This window comes from Notolepis coatsorum, assembly GCF_963971535.1.
Source record: "Notolepis coatsorum genome assembly, chromosome: 2".
Classification (NCBI taxonomy): Eukaryota; Metazoa; Chordata; class Actinopteri; order Aulopiformes; family Paralepididae; genus Notolepis; species Notolepis coatsorum.
Genome location: NC_140166.1, coordinates 33,625,981 through 33,649,908, shown reverse-complemented (window position 1 = coordinate 33,649,908; position 23,928 = coordinate 33,625,981). Strand labels below are relative to the sequence as shown.

Below are 23,928 nucleotides of genomic sequence, written 5' to 3'. Positions count from 1 at the left end.
TATGTACTTTAATTACTGGCCAGACAGTACATCTAATATATGGCAGACACTCATAATAACACGGCACTGACAAAGAAATATCATTTGAGGGTATTTATTATTATGCAGTAAATGTTACAGATATGAGAATTAGGGTCGCGCTTGTATGGCGAAGAATAAGCATAAAGTCAGTCAGTAGCATAAGTCAATGGGAATAGAATGATTCCTACGATGGGGTACTAGGCTAACGCCGCCTGGCGTAGAATGGCAATTATAGAGGGCAACGCTGGTACCGCTGGAGACAATGGGGTTCCTCCCAGAGTTGTAAGTTCTGGAGGAGAGAGGAATGTTCGGATACTCAGTCTGATCAATTGAAGAAGAAGGGGATTCACGTACAGAAGCCAGTCCTTGTAATCCAAAGCTCAGCATCAAAAGCAATAACTGTAATCCAATTGCCCAATAGCAATGATAATAGCCAGCTAGCCTCGGTCCATGAGGCCAGCCCGAATGTAGATCCTCACGGTGTTTAAATCCAAACGACAGTGGAGATTAACGATGCTCTTCTCCAGGTAGTACGTTCCACAATCAATATAATCCAACCAATACTGGTTCTGCAATCGCCGCCGTCGGTTCTCCTGTGCACATGTCCAGTAGGTTCTCCGACTAGGCCTCCTCGTGTGCTGGTACCAATGTATTTAGTCCATGCGCACTGGCTAAGGTTCACTAGCTAAACGAACGAACTGCTGGGTAATGCTACACACGAACTAACTGCTGTTGGCACGATACACAATAATTAACGACTCTTTACTTCACATTAAGCTAAGTCGAACTTGACGTTACTGCATTAAATCTGACACTTTTACTATTCACTACGCATGTGGTTCTCAACGCTCTGTTAGACGCACTGCTTCTCACTACATTAGAATCACACTGCGTGATGAACAACTCTACTGGTGTTCGCACCTGCCGCGCTATATATACTTAAGTGGCTTTCTTGTGCCCAAACCTAACCACTTGCCCGGAATCAATGCGCTGCCAAGGGCATGTCCTGACTAGCCCAGACTCGCCCTTGAACCTGTCTGAGTGCGAGACTGCCTGGCGCTGCCATCAGGGGGCATTATCCATAAGGAAAGTGAATATTACTAGGATTTACACGCAGGCTTAAAGGGATATAACGTGTATATATAAATAATATACAAGGTATATAAAACAATAAATGTAGATTCTCAGCTTTAATCTGGCCCTTCACAACACTCTGTGTTTCACTAGTGTCTTTACACAGTTTACTGTACTCTGTGTCACTCTGTGTTTCACTAGTGTCTTTACACAGTTTACTGTACTCTGTGTCACTCTGTGTTTCTATAGTGTCTTTACACAGTTTACTGTACTCTGTGTCACACTGTGTTTCTATAGTGTCTTTACACAGTTTACTGTACTCTGTGTCACTGTGTTTCACTAGTGTCTTTAGACAGTTTACTGTACTCTGTGTCACTCTGTGTTTCACTAGTGTCTTTACACAGTTTACTGTACTCTGTGTTACTCTGTGTTTCACGAGTGTCTTTACACAGCTTACTGTACTCTGTGTCACTGTGTTTCACTAGTGTCTTTACACAGTTTACTGTACTCTGTGTTACTCTGTGTTTCTCTAGTGTCTTTACACAGTTTACTGTACTCTGTGTCACTGTGTTTCACTAGTGTCTTTACACAGTTTACTGTACTCTGTGTTACTCTGTGTTTCTCTAGTGTCTTTACACAGTTTACTGTACTCTGTGTCACTGTGTTTCTCTAGTGTCTTTACACAGTTTACTGTACTCTGTGTTACACTGTGTTTCACTAGTGTCTTTACACAGTTTACTGTACTCTGTGTTTCACTAGTGTCTTTACACAGTTTACTGTACTCTGTGTTACTCTGTGTTTCACTAGCGTCTTTACACAGTTTACTGTACTCTGTGTCACTCTGTGTTTCACTAGTGTCTTTACACAGTTTACTGTACTCTGTGTCACTCTGTGTTTCACTAGTGTCTTTACACAGTTTACTGTACTCTGTGTCACTCTGTGTTTCACTAGTGTCTTTACACAGTTTACTGTACTCTGTGTCACTGTGTTTCACTAGTGTCTTTACACAGTTTACTGTACTCTGTGTTACTCTGTGTTTCACTAGTGTCTTTACACAGTTTACTGTACTCTGTGTTACTCTGTGTTTCACTAGTGTCTTTACACAGTTTACTGTACTCTGTGTTACTCTGTGTTTCACTAATGTCTTTACACAGTTTACTGTACTCTGTGTCACTGTGTTTCACTAGTGTCTTTACACAGTTTACTGTACTCTGTGTTACTCTGTGTTTCACTAGTGTCTTTACACAGTTTACTGTACTCTGTCACTGTGTTTCACTAGTGTCTTTACACAGTTTACTGTACTCTGTGTCACTCTGTGTTTCTATAGTGTCTTTACACAGTTTACTGTACTCTGTGTCACTGTGTTTCACTAGTGTCTTTACACAGTTTACTGTACTCTGTGTTACTCTGTGTTTCACTAGTGTCTTTACACAGTTTACTGTACTCTGTGTCACTCTGTGTTTCACTAGTGTCTTTACACAGTTTACTGTACTCTGTGTCACTGTGTTTCACTAGTTTCTTTACACAGTTTACTGTACTCTGTGTCACTCTGTGTTTCTATAGTGTCTTTACACAGTTTACTGTACTCTGTGTCACTCTGTGTTTCACTAGTGTCTTTACACAGTTTACTGTACTCTGTGTTACTCTGTGTTTCACTAGTGTCTTTACACAGTTTACTGTACTCTGTGTCACTGTGTTTCACTAGTGTCTTTACACAGTTTACTGTACTCTGTGTTACTCTGTGTTTCACTAGTGTCTTTACACAGTTTACTGTACTCTGTGTTACTCTGTGTTTCTCTAGTGTCTTTACACAGTTTACTGTACTCTGTGTCACTGTGTTTCACTAGTGTCTTTACACAGTTTACTGTACTCTGTGTCACTCTGTGTTTCTATAGTGTCTTTACACAGTTTACTGTACTCTGTGTCACTGTGTTTCACTAGTGTCTTTACACAGTTTACTGTACTCTGTGTTACTCTGTGTTTCACTAGTGTCTTTACACAGTTTACTGTACTCTGTGTCACACTAGTGTCTTTACACAGTTTACTGTACTCTGTGTCACACTGTGTTTCACTAGTGTCTTTACACAGTTTACTGTACTCTGTGTCACTCTGTGTTTCTATAGTGTCTTTACACAGTTTACTGTACTCTGTGTCACTGTGTTTCACTAGTGTCTTTACACAGTTTACTGTACTCTGTGTCACTCTGTGTTTCTATAGTGTCTTTACACAGTTTACTGTACTCTGTGTCACTGTGTTTCACTAGTGTCTTTACACAGTTTACTGTACTCTGTGTTACTCTGTGTTTCACTAGTGTCTTTACACAGTTTACTGTACTCTGTGTTACTCTGTGTTTCACTAGTGTCTTTACACAGTTTACTGTACTCTGTGTCACTCTGTGTTTCTATAGTGTCTTTACACAGTTTACTGTACTCTGTGTCACTCTGTGTTTCACTAGTGTCTTTACACAGTTTACTGTTTGTTTGATTGATTGATTGAACATTTTATTAACAGATTGCAGAATGGGTACAATACAGTACGGCTCAATACACACAATTGTTAAGGGGATGCAGACCAGAGAAAAACGTTGATCTTGTTTACATCAGGGTTCCCCATTTTCAATTCATCATAACATATGACATGCATGACATACAGGTAGACAGTACTGTTGCATCTAGACATTTATGACATACCAGATCTACAAATATACAGTACTGTTTATGATACAAAAATAGTCTAAAAAGAGAGTATATACATTTGAGGGGGAAGAAACTGTACATTGGAGGGGGTTGGGTTTGGACATTTACAGGGGCCAGTGCTCTGTGTCACTGTGCTCTGTGTCACTCTTGTACTTGTTCTCCTCATTCCTCGTCTTCTCCTTTTCATTCCTCTTCTCCTTCTCATTCATCTTCTCCTTCTCATTCATCTTCTCCTTCTCATTCATCTTCTGCTCCTTTTCATTCATCTTCTTCATCTTCTTCCTCTTCTTCTCCTTATCATTCCTCGGCTACTCATCATTCCTCTTCTCCTTCTCATTCCTCATCTCCTTCTCATTCCTCTTCTCCTTCTCATTCATCTTCTCCTTCTCATTCATCATCTTCTCCTTTTCATTCATCTTCTTCATCTTCTTCTCCTTTTCATTCCTCTTCTTCTCCTTTTCATTCATCTTCTTCTTCATCTTCTTCCTCTTATTCTCCTTATCATTAATTTTCTCCTTTTCATTCATCTTCTCCTTTTCATTCATCTTCTCCTTTCATTCCTATTCTCCTTTTCATTTCCTCCTTTTCATTTAATTTCACTGTGCGGTTACATGGTGACTTTTAATTCCGAATTATAACTTTGGAATCAAATCATTTGGATGTAAAAAAAAAAAAAAAAAGTAAAATCTTAATTCCGACAAGGTGGTTACATGAAAGAAACTCTCTAATCGGGAGTTTTCGAGTCATCGTAAGGTTTGGGGCTGGGAAGGCTTCTGATTGGGTAAACGTAAACAGGATGTTAACGTCATTACGTTTACCGGAAGTAAACAAACTGCTGCGACCGGTATTCTCAGCTACTGTGCTAGCGTATCATTTTGTAACTAGTACTGCTAGAAACAACAGCTACAACATGGACAACGTTATCGCCGCACTTTTCTGTTTCATTTTCGCCTTGTTGTACTCCTGTTTTAGCAGCTTCCATTTATTTTGGACCTGATGCACGTCTCTGTTCGCATATCCGACTTCATTCAGTTTTGCTGAAACTGTCCTGAATAGTTCAGCATTTTTATACTTTCTCCCATCTGATCGTTCTATTATTATTATTTATTTTAAAGATTTATTTTTTGGCATTTTTTTTTGATCGCTTTATTGCTACTGGGCAGTCCAGTAGAGAGAGACAGAGGAGGAATGGGAGACAGAGTGGGGGGAAGACATTCGGCAAATAACGACGGGTTCGGGAGTCGAACCCGGGTCGGCCGTGTCGCAGGGGCGCCCCTCGTTCTATTATTTTTAAGTCTTCCATAGCGTCTATTAAATAAATTGTTTCAGCCCTCTTCTATCGCTTGCTCTTGTCCGCCATCTTTTATGTTTGTGTGTAGCCTATGCGCATTGTGCACGCGCTAAAAAGGGAGCGATCATGCGCAGAAAGACCGGGAGGAACTAATTCCGAAAAATGCGTGAAAAGAGGGGTACATAGACAGAAAAAGCTTTCATTCAGAATGAAAAACGGAATCAACAGGCCACTTACATCTGAATGGATTTTAATTCGGAATGGCCATTTTCATTCGGAATTAAGTATTTTCAGATGTTTACATGATAACTTTAAATAGGATTGAACGTTAATTCAGAATGAAAAGGGGAATAAACCGTCCATGTAAACATGGCCGATCATCTTCTTCCTCTTCTTCTCCTTTTCATTCCTCTTCTTCTCCTTTTCATTCATCTTCTTCTTCATCTTCTTCCTCTTCTCCTTTTCATTAATTTCTCCTTTTCATTCATCTTCTCCTTTTCATTCCTATTCTCCTTTTATTCATATTCTCCTTTTCATTCCTCTTCTCCTTTCATTCCTATTCTCCTTTTCATTCCTCTTCGCCTTTTCATTCCTCTTCTCCTTTTCATTCCTATTCTCCTTTTCATTCCTCTTCTCCTTTTCATTCCTCTTCTCCTTTCATTCTTCTTCTTCCTCTTCTTCTCCTTTTCATTCCTCTTCTCCTTTTCATTCTTCTTCATCTTCTTCCTCTTCTCATTTTCATTATTCTGCATCTTCTTGCTCTTCTTCTCCTTTTCATTCCTCTTCTCCTTTTCATTCTTCATATTCTTCCTCTTCTTCTCATTTTCATTCCTCTTCTTCATCTTCTTCCTCTTCTTCTCCTTTTCATTCCTCTTCTACTTTTCATCATTCCTCTTCTTCTTTTTATCATTCCTCTTCTTCTCCTTATCATTCTTCTTCTTTTTTTTTTTTTATATATTTTTATTTCATTTTTTGGAAGAAAAGGCAGGATATATAATGCACATACAATGCACATATAATGCACATAAAAACATACATTTAAATGATTTGCCAATTACATGCATTGGCTTGCCCCTTGCCTCATTTAAAATAAATAACTCCTACCCCCTAACCCCTGCACCAACCACCGTTGACAAAAAATAAATAAAATAATAATAATAATAATAATAATAATAATAATAATAATAATAATAATAATAATAATAATAATAATAATAATAATAATAATAATAATAATAATAGTAACCCCCCCCCCCCAACCCACCCCATCATAGGCCTGAGAAGAAAATTAATTGAACAAAAATGTCAACAAAGACCAAGAAAATAAAAAAAAACTAAAAGGAATTATACAGATATAATTAGTTATGTGCTGCTAGCTATATATTGAAGGTCCTAACTTGATAGAGAATATGGTTCCAGCTATCTATTGTTTGATATCTTGCCCCATTTAATCTAGCTGTAGAAAGCTCCATTGTTACAACATCAGCTAATAACTGTTTCCAGTGATTAAAGGGCAGAGAGTGTGGAGCTTGCCATCGCAGCGCCAACATTTTTTTTGCAGCAGTACTTCCTGCCAGCCAAAATCGTCTCTGAACAATACTTAAAGCTAAAGAATCATCATCATTAAGGAGAAGTAATTTCATTCTTCTTCTTTTTATCATTCTTCTTCATCTTCTACTTTTCATTATCCTTCTCCTTCATCTCTACTTTTCATTCTTCTTCATCTTCTTCCTCTTCTACTTTGCATTCTTATTCTCCTTCTTCATCTTCTACTTTTCATTCTTCTTCTCCTTCATCTTCTCCTTTTCATTCTTCTTCATCTTATTCCTCTTCTACTTTTCATTCTTCTTCTCATATTCTTCTACTTTTCATTCTTCTTCTCCTTCTTCATCTTATACTTTTCATTCTTCTTCTCCTCCATCTTCTACTTTTCATTAATCTTCTTCCTCTTCTACTTTTCATTATTTTCTTCTTCTTCTTCTTCTTCTTCTTCTTCTTCTTCTTCTTCTTCTTCTTCTTCTTCTTCTTCTTCTTCTTCTTTCTTCTTCTTCTTCTTCTTCTTCTTCTTCTTCTTCTTCTTCTTCTTCTTCTTCTTCTTCTTCTTCTTCTTCTTCTTCTTCTTCTTCTTCTTCTTCTTCTTCTACTTTTCATTCTTATTCTTCATCTTCTACTTTTCATTATTCTTATTCATCTTCTTCCTCTTCTACTTTTCATTCTTCTACTTCATCTTCTACTTTTAATTCTTCTTCTTCCTCTTCTCCTTTTCTTAATTGGTCTTCTTCACCTTGCAAGTGGTTCACAAAGGTTATTGATGGAAATATTCTCAGGTTTTATAGTTATACTACTGGTGTGTGTGTGTGTGTGTGTGTGTGTGTGTGTGTGTGTGTGTGTGTGTGTGTGTGTGTGTGTGTGTGTGTGTGTGTGTGTGTGTGTGTGTGTGTGTGTGTGTACTGGCATTGCAACTGGGGGGGGGGGGGGGGGGGGGGGTTGATGTATGTCCTTTGCATACAGACATCCTCTAAGAGTCTGTGTTTTCACCCAGGGGCCTCCTGGTTCACGGGGAGTTGGTGGCGTCAGAGGACCCAAGGGCAGGCGGGTAAGATGCCTCATGCTTCTCTTTCTACACACTAAGGGCTAGATCCACAAAGAATGGATTGCACAGTGCTAGTTGCACCCTACTTACAATTCATTATGAATTGAAAATGGGGTCCCCATTAACATAATAACATAATATTAACAGATTGCAGAATGGGTATAATACAGTAAGGCTCAATACACACAATTGTTAAGGGGATGCAGACCAGAGAAAGACTTTCGTCTTGTTTACACCAGGGTCCCCCATTTTCAATTCATAATGAATTGTAAGTAGGGTGCAACTAGCACCGTGCAATCCATTCTTTGTGGATCTAGCCCTAAATTGTATCAAATTATGTACCTATGACTTGTGATGTCATACATCCAACAATGTCTTTGAGATCTCATCATAAGGGTCTGATGTTATGAGATGAGATTGTATAACTGTATGTCCATTCTCAAGTTTCAAGTTCAAGTTTGCTTTTATTTGTCACGTATAAAGTACATGTACATTACAGTGAAATGCTTGGTTCTGTAACTTCTGTATGAGCCCCTGAGAGCTTCATACAGTAAAAAAAAAGTTAAAGAGGAATAAAGGCCTCTACATGCTACAGCAACTTCAAAGCAACTGCACCACAACATCGACAAAGCAACGGTGTTGTAGACACTCTGCATTTATGCTTCTGCAACATCGACGCGCAAAGTTAGTTTAACTAAAGTTAGTTTAGGTTCGTGTTAACGTTAGATAATGTACAAAATAAACGTATTTCCGGTGCTTTTAGACGTCGCTCTTTTATTTTGAAATCCCCCGACCGGAAGTATTTGTGATGTATTCTGCTTGTGTAACTTTAGGTTAGTTTTAACGTTAGCTGGCAGCTACAGGCACTCGAGGTCGAGGAAGAGCTGCTGAATTTAATCGGCAGGAGGAGAGAGAGCTCGTCAAAGCTGGATATATCCCTGTGGCTGTGGTTGTAGGCACGAAAATGCAGCTCGAACTACCTGTTATATTAAATTAATTGATTGCTGTTTAACAACTTGTCCGTGTCCAGTCCTTTCGAACTGCCCCACCGTCCGTTCATTGTAAACAATGATGCATGTAATTATATTAACGTTACTGTGTGTTGTTGTAGCTATGTTAATAAATTCTGAATGGCATTAACGTTAGTTGGGTATGATAGAGCATTGAATAGCATCAAGTTCAACGCTAGCTGGCTGGCTACAACAATGGCGGATGGTATTCCTCGCTGCGGGACCAATATTATTATATGACAGCCCCGCCCCCATTCACTACCAACCAATCACTGCTACGCAATATCAACGCAACGGTTGTTTAGATTAGATTTGGGTGAAAGGTACGCAACGTCCTCGCAACACAGTCTACAAGACCCTCTAAAACAAGCGCGTTGAAATCGCGCTGATGTTGTGTTGAAGTTGCTTTGAAGTTGCTGTAGCATGTAGGCCTTAAGTCCCAACACTATACAATATACAAACTAAAGTACAACCTAAGTACAATAAAAGTACAAAGAAGTAAAAATGCAGACAATGAGGTACAAAATTGGTATAAAATGGCTGTTACTCAGCTCAATTGTATTTATTTAAGTCTGTATTGTGTTTTTCCTGCTCTTGCTCGCCATTGCTTGGTAGTCCGGTAGTCTAGTTCATCGGATCACAATGCGAACAAAGTCTGACTTTGGGGTGTCCAGACATGCCAATTAATGCATCCCAGCTAAATCTGATTGACATGACTAGACTATAACGTACAATATAAATATGAGGGAAAAGGACAACAGAAATGTTATAAGCACAAGATAAAGAAACAAAAACAAAAAACACTTTTCTTTATTCATACATTCCAATAAACCAAAACAAGTGGGTAGAACAATGAAGAGCTTCTATAAACGGAAACACGTGTCCGACTGTTGTGGACGACACAGCGGAGCAGTGGTTATCGCTGTTGCCTCACAGCAAGAAGGTCCTGGGTTCGAACCCCGGCAGTGGTTGGCACTGTTGCCTCACAGCAAGAAGGTCCTGGGTGCAAACCCCGGCAGTGGTTAGCACTGTTGCCTCACAGCAAGAAGGTCATGGGTTCGAACCCCGGCAGTGGTTAGCACTGTTGCCTCACAGCAAGAAGGTTGTGGGTTCGAACCCCAGCATGGGGCCTTTCTGCTTGGAGTTTGCATGTTCTCCCTGTGATTGCATGGGTTTCCTATCCCCCCACACTAAAATGCATGCATGCTACTGTAGGTACATTCTCCTGCCGTTGCCCTTGACCAAGGTACTGGCAGTACAGCTGGAGTTGGTCTCTTGACCAAGGTACTGGCATTACAGCTGGAGTTGGTCTCTTGACCAAGGTACTGGCATTACAGCTGGAGTTGGTCTCTTGACCAAGGTACTGTCATTACAACTGGAGTTGGTCTCTTGACCAAGGTACTGGCATTACAACTGGAGTTGGTCTCTTGACCAAGGTACTGGCATTACAACTGGAGTTGGTCTCTTGACCAAGGTACTGGCATTACAACTGGAGTTGGTCTCTTGACCAAGGTACTGGCATTACAACTGGAGTTGGTCTCTTGACCAAGGTACTGGCATTACAACTGGAGTTGGTCTCTTGACCAAGGTACTGGCATTACAACTGGAGTTGGTCTCTTGACCAAGGTACTGGCATTACAACTGGAGTTGGTCTCTTGACCAAGGTACTGGCATTACAACTGGAGTTAGTCCCCAGGGCACTACACTCTGGCTGCCCACTGCTCCTAAATAGTTAAGATCGGTCAAAAGCAGAGAGCAAATGTCCCCAAGGGGATAATAAAGTATGTCTGTACAGAACATAGTTCTTCCTCGTGGCTGGAGGCTTTTCAAACATGCAGCATTTTATGGGAAACTGGGCTCTCGGTTACACAGCATGACCAATGAATAATGTATATAACATGAGTAAGTGGAGTAATTGGGCTGCTTCATTCTGTAGATTGGTTTTTAGATGGATCCCCTGGTGTTAGAAGCAACCCCCTGTTTAATATATTATGCCTATTCTAGCAGAGCATGACATCAATGCTTTCGGAAATAGATTTTGGATCAGCGTAATTAAGCACCAATTCAGCAAATTGCAATGTGGAAAATACTTCTCAACTCTGTAGGAAAGACCACCAAAGACTTATTTTGTAAATCTTGGAGAAATCTCTGAGAGTCTCACATTTAAAACATTCAGGGCAATACAGTTAAAACTAATAACATTGCAAGAGCAACCCTGACACCTTATGAAAGCAGGCTGTATGTGACATGTTACAGAAAGACCTGCGAAAACTATGTAGATATGACAAAGAAAATGATCAAGGATAGACAAAACAGCTTTCTGTATCCCCCTCTGAGCCTCCTATGTGTATTGTGCATTTCTTTACGTATTCCCCTTGGTTTTGGAAGGTACCCTTGGGTTTTTCAGTTACTGTAGGCTTCAGCAACATCTGTCTACTGATCAGTGTTCAACCCCCCCCCCCCAGAACTGACTCATTTGAAGTCCAATTGTCCCAACTCACAAGTGATGAATATCTGTGATTCAGTTTGCCATCAAATCATCCACAGGCACTTGATTGCTGATGCATTCAGTCTCTTGGCCTAAACACTCCCATATATTGGCACAGATATTAAGACAGGAAAGCAGTGAAAGTTGGTCAGCAATCCAGCGAATGAATGGATGTGAAGCAGAGCCCATCGTTGCTCAACAGAAGATGCACGTGTGGTTGTGGAGACACTGGTGAAGCTAAAACATCCGGTCCAAAAGAAACACTCAAGATTCATTTTCCATGAAGACAGAAGATAAAGACGAGCGCCTCTTTACTCCACTGAGTCTGGGTCTCCTCTGGTCCTTGTGCCAAAGCCACAGACTGCAGACGATAAACCAGACAAAATCAGGAGATCTTACCGTGACCAATATTGGACATTCTTCAGCTTACAATGTTCTCCACGGTCCTTGAAACCTGCTCAGTTGTTGTCACACTGTGACGGCGCCTTCCAGGCGGAGACGAGGTGGAAGGAGAGATACGTCTCACTCTGTCTCTACGTCCTCACGTTAAGGCACAACATGGCAGCGTGAGCCAGGAAGAACGCAGTGCAGAACACCTCAGGCTCTGCTGCCAAGAGATGTCTAGAGAAACTCACAGTATACTAAGTTACTCAACTCCAACCCAGACCAAAGACCAAAGACAAAAACATTTAAATAAAGTGCAACAACGAGCAGCAGGGCTCCTTTGCCTAGAGGTCACCGTTTGACTTGGAAAGCTTGGAAAGGATGAGTCAGCTTTAGCTCTCATAGCACAACCATGACCTTTCAAATGCCTATATTACAATCTCCTCAGTGTGCCGTTGCTAAATACCACGGCCCCCCTGTGCGTGATCATGGACAGAGGACAGACTCCACATAGCGTGCTCATGGACAGACAGACCACACATAGTGTGAAGTGTGCATACTGGGGATCTAAAATGGGAAATGTCAAGTCTTTACAAAATAGCCACCATCTCTTTGTCTCCAGTGGTCACATGTATTTCCAAAAACATGGAATACTCTACTTAAAGGAACATGCCAACATTATGGGAAATGCTCTTACCATCTTCTCCAGAGTCAGACAATAAGATATACCAATGTCCTCTCTGTGCCTTCAGTAGAACGCTATTAATGGAAATTAAGCACAAATCTATGTAAGCAGATATGGACCACTAGCCTAGCTTGAAACTCCGGGAGAGTTGTTTTTGGTCAACAGCTAGGCTGGTCCGTATCCGCTTCCATTCATTTGTGAACTATCTTACTATTCCTTTCACTATTTGGGCAATTTTACACAATTCCTGAGAGTCTATGGAAGCCCCATCCCCGCGCCCCGGCGGGAGGTTGTGTGTAAATGCGTGTGTGTTTCCCCCTCTATCGCTCTCCCTCTCTCCTTCTCTCTCTCTCCCTCTCTATCTCTCTCTCTCTCTCCCCCGCTCTATCTCTCTCTCGCTCTATCTCTCTCTCTCCCTCTCTCTCTCTCTCCCTCTCTCTCGCTCGTTCTCTGCTGTCTCTGTCGGCACCCGCGCAACCCGTTTGAGGAAGTGTCAGTATTTCCATTCACTCTGTTGTTGAGAGAATGGTTGCGCTACAAACATAGAGGGGGCAGGTGTTATTATGCAGATGAGAATTGTTTGACGTCAAAGATACGCTACGTTTCAGATGACTCAATTCAGTGAGGGAGAATATTGTGAGATGTGAATTGGAAGAATGCGCCAAAATGAGAATTAGAGACATAGACCCCATTAATATAAACCCACATAGCTAGAAAACAATGCTAAACACTAGAAAAGGCCATTTATAAGATAGTTCTTATAAGCTTGGCTAACTTGCAGCCAGATAGCTTTCTACTGAACGCACACAGATAGGAGATTGGTATATTATCTTTTCTGACTCTGGAGAAGACAGTAAGCACATTTCCCATATTTACATTTTACATTTTGTCATTTAGCTGAAGCTTTTATCCAAAGCGACTTGCAATTGCTGTACGACAAGTCAGCAGGAAGGGCACAACTCTTACAATGTTAATCAAACAGTGCTGAGACTTGAGTGCTGCAGTGATGGACGGTCCCATATGATGACATGTTGGCATGTTCCTTTAAAGCCATACTTGATAAATAAGTTAATTTAATAAATGCATTGTTGATTTTGGTCTTTTTCATAGGCTATGCTGATGATAAGAAAACATACATTTAAATGATATCGGACTTATCCTTTAACCCAATAGAATTGCCTACCAGGGCCCATGGAGATTACAAGATATAGACTGTATATGCTCAGCAGTAGCGTGTCAGTACAGTACAATAAGTCTACATATTTGAGGTCAGCAAAATTACTTACTGTTCCGAAGATACTCATCAATCATCTCTTTGTTGTGTTTTTTCCACTAGGGTCCGAGGGGGCCTGATGGCCCGGTAGGAGAGAAGGGGCGCGCTGGAATGAAGGTCAGTAGCTAATAAGCCCCTTATTGGACACACCCACTGCATTACACCATCCTCAGGGGCAGCTATGATTACTGCCACAAAAATAACATCAGGTTTCATGCCACTGCAACACGTTATTTGCAATGTATCAAACGGCTGCTCTGAAAACGGTTTCCTCTTGGAAGAGCTGTTGGAAATGGCCACCGGGTGGCGCCATCGGACAAGAGATAAAAATACTGTAACAACAAACGTGTTTCCTTGCGTCCAACTAGTAAACAATGCGGATTATCGGCCATCTGTCCCACATCTTAAGCTACATCTAGCTAGCCTTTTTTGTAAAGATTATGAGAATAAATCGTAAATTCACTAATCAATAAATTATGTGTCTGCTTGTAATGTTTAGAATCTACGTCCGATAATGGGGTGCTCACTTTTTTTGGTACATATTTGTATTAGCTTTTCTATGAAAGAAGACAATGGGGGGGGGGGGGATTTAAGAATAGCATACACAAACAGGCAGCTGCATTAAGCGAAGCCCCAAGGCTTCTTTCCTTGTGATATACAAAAACATAAACAAACACAAGACATTGAATAAATGTGCATCATCTGGAGTTACATTTGGGAAGATGGGGGGTTAACTTTAGCTCCAATGTAATCCATAAATGAACTTCAAATGTATCGGAGGAGCCATGCATTGTGAGTCAGTGTCTCCTGTTTGAGAGATGTCGCGTCACCTCTCAGCCACAGTCCAGCTTGGTGGAGACTTCCAGTGGAGGAGGATCAGTCTCTGCACTCGGAGCGTGACGATTGTTATCTGGAGTTTAGTTCCAGGGAGATTATCATTGTTTTCTCCTACGGCGCCAACAATAGCTATCGTGCGATCTGGCTGAATCACCATTTTGAAAACAGCTGACAGTGTTTTGAAGATTGAACTCCAGTGAGTGGACAGATTAGGGCATTGAATGAAGAATGAGTGAGCTCAGAGATGCCAGTGAAAGACCACATCTGTCACAGGTGGGATCTACATCTGGGAACATTTGAGAGAGTTTGACTTTTGAGAAATGCAGGCAATACATCCCCTCAAATTGAACGAGGTCATGGCCACCCCCCCAGGGCTTGTCCTCACCGCTCGAGCCACTGGGGGGCGCTCACATTTAGATGGTTTCATCTTTTGAAAAGTCTTGTAAATAGATCAAACAGATGATGATTTGGACATTTTGGAGGGACTAATGTGCTAGCTAAGCATTTTCTGAACCTAGTAGGAGTAGTAGTAGCAGTAGTAGTTTATTCAGTCATCACACAATACAATATACACAATCATTTAACAATATTTGATTCAGGCAGTGACTGAAAAGGTACAGACTGAAGCATAATGTTTACATATGCCTGTCCTATATTCTTAACAAAATTAAGACTCAAACAGTATTATAAAAGAAAATAAATTATTATTCACATTTGTAATCTTCAAAAATAGCTATACAAACCATTTTCTTAAAAACCAAAAGTGAATTACTCATTCTTAAATGTATATCAGAATGGTTCCACAAGTTAACCCCAACAATAGAAATACACCTCCTTTTAATCCCTTTCTTAGTTTTTTGTACAGTAAATTTACAAATGTCTCTCAAATCATATTTGTAATGAATGCAAATTGTTGCACTGTGTCGCTCATATGAAATCAGCATCTGTTTCACAGTGCCTGACACACAATGTTCAAATAATAGACCTTTTGATGTCTCATAGGAGGGTAAACACAGCTGTGACTGATAACATTAATAATGGGTCCATTGCATTTTGGTGTGCCATGTCAGTGAACCAGCATGCGCAATACCAGGAGACCATGGCACCGTTAAAACGCTGCGAAACGGGTTTCCCCCTGTTGCTTATCAGATATACAGGGTGGAAAGTCACAAAGTACCAAAATAAAACTATGCTGATTTATTTTGCACATAATCTCACACACACATAATCTCACAGTAAACAGTTTTGCACACATTCATTTAGTTTGACAGTTATTGAGAGTCAATTCATTTGAATATGGCCACCAGTGATGTCATCGGGGACATTGGATCCTTGTGTTGTGTTAATTACAGCACCTGCAATGATAAGGTAGCAGTCCCTATAAGACAAAGTATTCATCTACATGATTTCATTGATCTGTAATTAACACAACTCTCAATAACTGTCAAACTAAATGGATGTGTGCACAACTGTTTATAGTGTGAATGTGTGTGAGATTATGTGCAAAATAAATAAGCATTGTTTTTGGTAAAGTGCCCCTTTAACACATTGACCGCCAATCACGTTGTACGACGGGTTTGCTGGTCATGCGAATCTGCCAAGCCACGGCGTACAACGTTATTGAGATCATATTTAATTTTTTCGCCATGGTATTCATAATTCCGCCACCCAGCCTCTGCTGAGACAGTGGGACTCTGCACAACAGTGCAACGCTTCAATACCGCCGCCTGGTGGATGATCGGGCGAGTTACAACCGGAAATGGATCTGGTGATCTCGGTGCATCTGGGAAATCCGTCCGGCAGTCACATATTGTTGCGGGACTCTAGACACACATCCGTGTATATGGATCGCTGCCATAACTCAATAATTGATATGATTTGGGCGTTTATTGCGCCATACAAACCGGAAATGGATCTAGTCGATCGACGTCAAATAAGTGGGATCTTTTTCCTCCAGTCTCATCGGCGAATGGTAAGAGGACAGTAACGTTATTTTCAAGGCGATTGTACATTTCTTTATTTACAAACCATCTGATCAATAAATCAACCCATACTACATAAAGCATTTACTGACGATCACGAAATTATAAACGACCCCCCCCACCCCCGTTCATCCGCGCATGATGAGTCATAACGTTTAGGATCATGTACAGTTGAAATTTTTAATATAGCGTGTATCGGCAACAAACGGCAGTTGATAATCTATATGCGTTTATGCATATAACTCACGTTCTAGGAATTACTGCAGAAAACGATAAAAACATACTTATATTCTAGACAGTATTTTTGGAAGAATCTATGAATGAAAAAGTATAACGTTCCTACATCCTGAACGATAGATAATCGATGTTGAATGGGCCATAGTAATGTCAATTTAGCAATACAATTTAAAAAGTTATAGCCCTGCAAAGAAGGTGAACATCTCTATAGGCTTAGACTGGTGGCAGTGATCATACATTGATGGATAGAAGCGTGGCAGTCAATGTGTTAAGGACAATCTTGAGGTGTATATACTCATTCAAGTCAAGTCAAGTCAAGAGTTTTATTTGTCACGGCATACAAGTATACAATGAAATGCGGGTGGTCTTGCCCGCAACGATGTGCAATACAGTAGTACAACATATAATAGAATCCAATAAAACAACATTGTGCAATAAACAGGTAACATAGTGGGGCATCTCGGTATTTGTACATAGTTATTTACAGTTATTCATTAGAGAAGATCAAAGAGGAAACTATCATGGTGGCCATGTAAACCATATGTGGAGTCTGGACCACCAACCTTTTCACCTACAAGGAGGTTAAAGCATCAAAGATGGAATGTTTCAAACTGATATTTGAGGACATGATGTTTTTCAATACTGTCTTGAGCACAGTTTAATATCAAGTAGCCTACTATAACTTCTACTTTTACCTAAGTACCCATGTACCCTTCCTGCTGACATGTTGTACCCTTCCTGCTGACCTGTTGTACCCTTCCTGCTGACATGTTGTACCCTTCCTACTGACATGTTGTACCCTTCCTACTAACATGTTGTACCCTTCCTACTGACCTGTTGTACCCTTCCTACTAACATGTTGTACCCTTCCTGCTGACATGTTGTACCCTTCCTGCTGACATGTTGTACCCTTCCTGCTGACATGTTGTACCCTTCCTGCTGACATGTTGTACCCTTCCTACTGACCTGTTGTACCCTTCCTACTAACCTGTTGTACCCTTCATACTAACATGTTGTACCCTTCATACTAACATGTTGTACCCTTCATACTAACATGTTGTATCCTTCCTACTAACATGTTGTACCCTTCCTACTGACCTGTTGTACCCTTCCTACTAACATGTTGTACCCTTCCTACTGACATGTTGTACCCTTCCTGCTGACATGTTGTACCCTTCCTGCTGACATGTTGTACCCTTCCTACTGACCTGTTGTACCCTTCCTACTAACCTGTTGTACCCTTCATACTGACATGTTGTACCCTTCCTACTAACATGTTGTACCCTTCATACTAACATGTTGTACCCTTCATACTAACATGTTGTACCCTTCATACTAACATGTTGTACCCTTCATACTAACATGTTGTACCCTTCATACTGACCTGTTGTACCCTTCATACTAACATGTTGTACCCTTCCTACTGACATGTTGTACCCTTCCTGCTGACATGTTGTACCCTTCATACTAACATGTTGTACCCTTCATACTAACATGTTGTACCCTTCATACTAACATGTTGTACCCTTCATACTAACATGTTGTACCCTTCCTACTAACATGTTGTACCCTTCCTACTGACATGTTGTACCCTTCATACTAACATGTTGTACCCTTCCTACTAACATATTGTACCCTTCCTACTGACATGTTGTACCCTTCATACTGACATGTTGTACCCTTCCTACTGACCTGTTGTACCCTTCCTACTGACATGTTGTACCCTTCATACTAACATGTTGTACCCTTCATACTGACATGTTGTAACCTTCATACTAACATGTTGTACCCTTCCTACTGACATGTTGTACCCTTCCTGCTGACATGTTGTACCCTTCATACTAACATGTTGTACCCTTCCTACTAACATGTTGTACCCTTCCTACTGACATGTTGTACCCTTTGTAAGATCCTGATCAAACTGGCCAGTATCACGTCTTCGTCTGTTTGGCTCTCCATCCAATTCCTCTGCGTTGTGTACTTTTAATGGTCCTGACGTCTCCGATACCGGTTGATAAGATCCTTATCTCCCCCGTTAGTGCAATCCATAAACCATACTAATTCTCCACCTCCGTAAGAATTCGACACTTCGACACCGTGAGATACCTTATGAGGAAAAGCGTTGTTTTATTGCTATAAACAGAACCTCATAATCAGATGTTATCAAATTGTATCGTCCTTGAAGAGTCTATTCTAATGATCTTTCGGTGTGTTCGTCTATCGTCCTTTTGTTATTCAGTCCAATAGTGTTCAGGCCTGTTCGTTAGCCGAGACCATCCTCGTGGTAGCCGAAGCTACTGGTGATGTGGCATTCTCCCCCCCCCCCCCCCCCCCTCTCTCTCAATGAGAGGAGAGAGTGTCTGTGTGATCTCAGTCCTCCTCGCTCTTGGTCAGATTCTAGTCTGCCTTACACCCGGAAACACCGTTCAAATTATAGATGTTCGTTGTCGCAACGACGGCCCCGCCTCCTGGTTGTCATGCGACGTGTTGTCATGACAACTGCTAACCTTTCACACCATTTCACGTTTCATTACTGTTGCATTAAGATGAACCCCTCTCCCTCGCTCTGGGCCTACAGTACACTCTTATCAGTTTGTTCCTGCAAGGAATGCAAAACATTGGGCTGGCTGCTAAACATTCTGCAGTGCTGGCTACTGCCTCTTCTTCTATCACCGTTTTCTAAAGCGAACCATGCACATTTCGTTACCACCGTTTTAGCTGTGGTCCCCCCAATCTATACATCACATACATTGAAAAAGCACCCCAAATCCTTCACCTTCATACTAACATGTTGTACCCTTCCTACTAACATGTTGTACCCTTCCTACTGACATGTTGTACCCTTCCTACTAACCTGTTGTACCCTTCCTACTGACCTGTTGTACCCTTCCTACTAACCTGTTGTACCCTTCCTACTGACCTGTTGTACCCTTCCTACTAACCTGTTGTACCCTTCCTACTAACCTGTTGTACCCTTCATACTAACCTGTTGTACCCTTCCTACTAACATGTTGTACCCTTCATACTAACATGTTGTACCCTTCCTACTGACATGTTGTACCCTTCATACTGACATGTTGTACCCTTCCTACTAACCTGTTGTACCCTTCATACTGACCTGTTGTACCCTTCCTACTGACCTGTTGTACCCTTCCTACTAACATGTTGTACCCTTCCTACTAACATGTTGTACCCTTCCTACTGACCTGTTGTACCCTTCCTACTGACCTGTTGTACCCTTCATACTGACCTGTTGTACCCTTCCTACTAACCTGTTGTACCCTTCCTACTAACCTGTTGTACCCTTCCTACTAACCTGTTGTGCAGAACTTGTAAGTTGCTTTGGATAAAAGAGTCCACTAAATTACTAAATGTAAAAATGTAAAAATGTAAGTAAAGGATTTGGGTACTTCTCCCCCCCCCCCCCCCCCCCCCCAGTTCTAACATGGCAGGGAATCCGTTACATGATCGTAAAAGTCTTCTGGGGGCATAAAAACTATTACAAGCAGCTTTGTTCACGAGTCTGTAATTATTTCCAATTACTTTAAACATCTTTGGACCAACAACAAGAACCTTTAATCAAAAGAGTATGAAAGATTGACGCAGCCTGTAGTTCTTACAGTGGGGATCATTGTAAACTCAAGGGGGGGGGGGGTCCAAAAGAAATGCTGGTGTCTTGTTTTAAGTCTGTCTGAATGTCTTTCTTCGCAGGGCCCTGATGGTCCAGCAGGGAAGTGGGGCTTCCCTGGGGAAACGGTAAAGAGAGCTCTGTTTCCATTTGACTTTCTCTTGTCAACAGCATGAAGCCTTCAGATGAAGAAACATACAGTAATATGGTACATGTCCGTTTTTAACTTCTCAGATGAGTGGATTAAAAAAACTCGTAGAGTGTTGCGTTACATTTCGTAGTGGAAGACACTGCGGTTGCACGCTCTCAGGTGACAAGAGTGACCTCCAAATGTTTCGGACTGACCGTACAAACTACAAGCATGTTTTCTGTTGAGCACGTTTCAAACTGTTACTGATTGCATGTGGTCGCTCATCGCAATACTGCGGTTAATGACACTATTTGCAGTGTTAGTACTGAGCAGTTCAGGCTGCCAGACACTCAAGGTTACAATATCTCTGACTTTGCATATTCCACCCTTCGGGAGTTTGACATTGAACCAATTATACAGCGTGTGTCTCAGACTTGTCAGACACTTAACCGCCGTGAGTTCAAGTTCTTTATTGTGTTTGTGTTTGTCTCGCTCCAGGGAAAGATTGGCGAGGCGGGGGAAGCAGGGCCTCAGGGATTTCCAGTAAGTGATTTGGACCTCTTTTAGGTCAGTCGTGATTTTGACATGAATTATTATTATTATTATTAATTATTATACAATGGGGGAACAACTGGTGCACTATTATTCTAGTGTGTGTTCAACTTCAACATCAGTCCATGCCGGTGTGTGTGTGTGTGTGTGTGTGTGTGTGTGTGTGTGTGTGTGTGTGTGTGTGTGTGTGTGTGTGTGTGTGTGTGTGTGTGTGTGTGTGTGTGTGTGTGTGTGTGTGTGTGTGTGTGTGTGTGTGTGTGTGTGTGTGTGTGTGTGTGTGTGTGTGTGTGTGTGTGTGTGTGCGCGCGTGTGCATGCTATAAATGACTATTATTATTATTTTAATTATTTTCTCAGGGAATCCATGGTTTCTCTGGACCTCCAGGAACTAAAGGAATCGCAGGAGAGCCAGTGAGTCACAGTCCCCTCCCTGTACGAGTCTCCAGTTAAGGTTCAAGTTCAAGTTCTTTATTCGTCAAATACACAACAACACAGGGGGCATTGCAGGTAATGAAAATATTGTGTTTAGAGCTCAGACACAACGGTGCACAGTTAAGAAACATCAATGAATACAAGAATGGTAACAATAGGTAGTAGTAGTAACATCAAAATAAAATATTAAATGAGGTAAGATAAAATTGTCAATTATTTACAGAAAGTATCTTAAGTGTAGTGTGTGTAATGTGCATTATAAGGTGCAGTGCAGGGTGTGTGTGTGTGTCCAATAATAATAAGTAGTAGTAGTAAGATCAAATAACATAGTAAATTTCTACAGAAATTGTTAAGGTGGTTAACTGGTTAAGGTGATAGGTTCTAAAACTCTGTACCTGCACAGCGCAGCACCAGGAATATTATTCAGCTTCTCCAGGCCTTTCTGGAACCTCTGGAACTAGGGGTGCACCGATGTATCGGTCGGGTATCGGTATCGGCCGATAAGTGCCTTGTTGACTGCAATCGGCCTATCGGCCGATAAGCTCAAATGTGCCGATGGCAGTAGCCGATAAATATCCATCAATTTGTGTCGCGTCAAAAGGCAAAAAAAAGTTCAGTTGCGTCGCGACCTGCACAATGCCGCCCCCTGCACACACACACACAAGCTACTGCATCAAAGTTACTACTTATGATTAACAAATGCATTCGTTTTGTGGCATTAACGTTATATAGTTAGTGTTACACGTTCAATAACATCAGCATATTATGTACCCGAACGTAGCAAGCATTACTCGTTCATACTAGCTCAGTTCCTTCCATTGCTCATAGAGCCCTGAGTTTTACCCATTCTGCAATCTGTTAATAAAGTTTTCAATCGCGGTTAGGTGGTCGAGCGGAGATTGCGTTCGTCACCAGCCCCGGAGCTGTGAGCTTGGTTCGCCTGTTCGAATCCAGCTCACAGCTCCGGGGTTGTCACCAGCTTGGCTGGCCGTCTGCACTGATACAATTGGCTGTATCAGAGGGTGGGAGAAGCTGGCGGGGTGGGTCCGGGTCGTTGTAAACAGCGACTCCTACAGTTCGGTCGGGGCGCCTGCTAAGCGCGGATTGGACGTGAGGGGGATAGTGTGGTCCTCCCACACGCTACGCCCTCTCAATGAGAATCCGCGCTGCCAGGTGAAAAGAAGCGGTGATTGGCTGGACGTGTGTCGGAGGAAGCACGTGGTAGCCTCCACTCTCCCAAATGATCTGACTGTGGGGGGTAAAGCGCAGCGACCAGGAAGGGACTGGGAATTGGCATACGACTAACATTGGGATGGGAGAAAATCGGAGGAAAATGGAGGGGGAAAAAGACCAAAAAAAAATAAAAAATAAAGTTTTCAATCAGACACATGTATAGAAAGGAAAAAAAATAAAAAATAAAGTTTTCAATCAGACACATGTATAGAAAGGCTTTGTTTTATTATAACATTTGTTGCAGTAAAATCATTATGCCTCGTTTAGTCATCCTGCGGAGCTAAAAGCTAAACGTCGGCCGCGCCGCCGCGGGGATCTAACATTGTTGTTGTTGTAGACGAGCTCAGCTCTCGTCAAAATCAATGGTGGACAAAAGCGGAAGTAAAAAATGTATACGCGCTTGCCGATTGGTGGTAACAGCAGAGGCGGGTGCAAGCGGTGTGTGATGTAATTGGCAGAATCGACTGTCAATCAAAATTTCATTGGTTGAGAGCTCTGGTTGAGACAATAGTATCCAGCTGCAGCCCGGTAGACTATACTGGGAGAACTAGTATCTAGCTGCAGCCCGGCAGACCATACTGGGAGAGAGATAGTGCTATTTCTTGATGTTTCCTTTTTTTAAGTAAGTAAAGAGGCCTATGTTCATATCGGTGAGCACAATTTGTAACACAAATATACAGTAGTTTAACACTATGGTCGCCAAAAACGCTGTAGCATGTCTTTCCCCGCCATGCTCATTCTGCCAAAGACGCCGTACCACGTCTTTGATATCAATATTTCGAAAATCTGTGATCGAAATCATATTTCTCCCCCGGAGACTTGAGATCTACTGTTGATCCCCTCTCAACTCTCCAACGGTTCAAGAGCGCCATCTGGTGGCCGATCGGCGGATCGCCCAGAGCGGAAACAGGAAATGGAAGCTGGTGCTCATTTCAATTCGGTTCGATCACTCTGTAATAGTCCCAGGACTCGAGCTAGACACAACGGATAGCAATCCGTTACCAATAACTCGATAAACAACATGATTTGGACGTATATACTATTATACAACCTGGAAATGGATCGCATATTTCTACATCTCATAATAGGAATATTTCTGTTCCACGCTCATCGCCCAACGCTATGAGGAAGCTACGGTAAGATTTAACGTGTTCGATACTAACTGCTAAACTCTAATGATCATATCACCCACACTAGATGAATCATCTAACGTTGGCCACGGATTTATAAACGACCCCCCCCCATCCGGTCAACATCAGATGATCAGTAGTAACTTCTAGAAGCACGCCCATTTGACATTTTTTATCTCGCGCAGATTCCTATCAAACAGTATTTGATCATCAATATAATGCATTTGGGGCTATAAATCACGTTCTGGAGAAA

General features: G+C 41.5%; 1 protein-coding gene across 1 annotated transcript in view; it reads left to right on the top strand.

The window, feature by feature from the left end:
* col27a1b (collagen, type XXVII, alpha 1b) overlaps positions 1 to 23,928 on the top strand; it is a 191,350-nt gene that overhangs the window by 129,407 nt on the left and 38,015 nt on the right. The window contains exons 27-31 of the mRNA XM_084308104.1: positions 7,625 to 7,678; positions 13,579 to 13,632; positions 20,283 to 20,327; positions 20,828 to 20,872; positions 21,238 to 21,291. Coding sequence (XP_084164230.1) covers positions 7,625 to 7,678; positions 13,579 to 13,632; positions 20,283 to 20,327; positions 20,828 to 20,872; positions 21,238 to 21,291 — 252 coding nt within the window. The remainder of the gene's footprint in view (positions 1 to 7,624; positions 7,679 to 13,578; positions 13,633 to 20,282; positions 20,328 to 20,827; positions 20,873 to 21,237; positions 21,292 to 23,928) is intronic.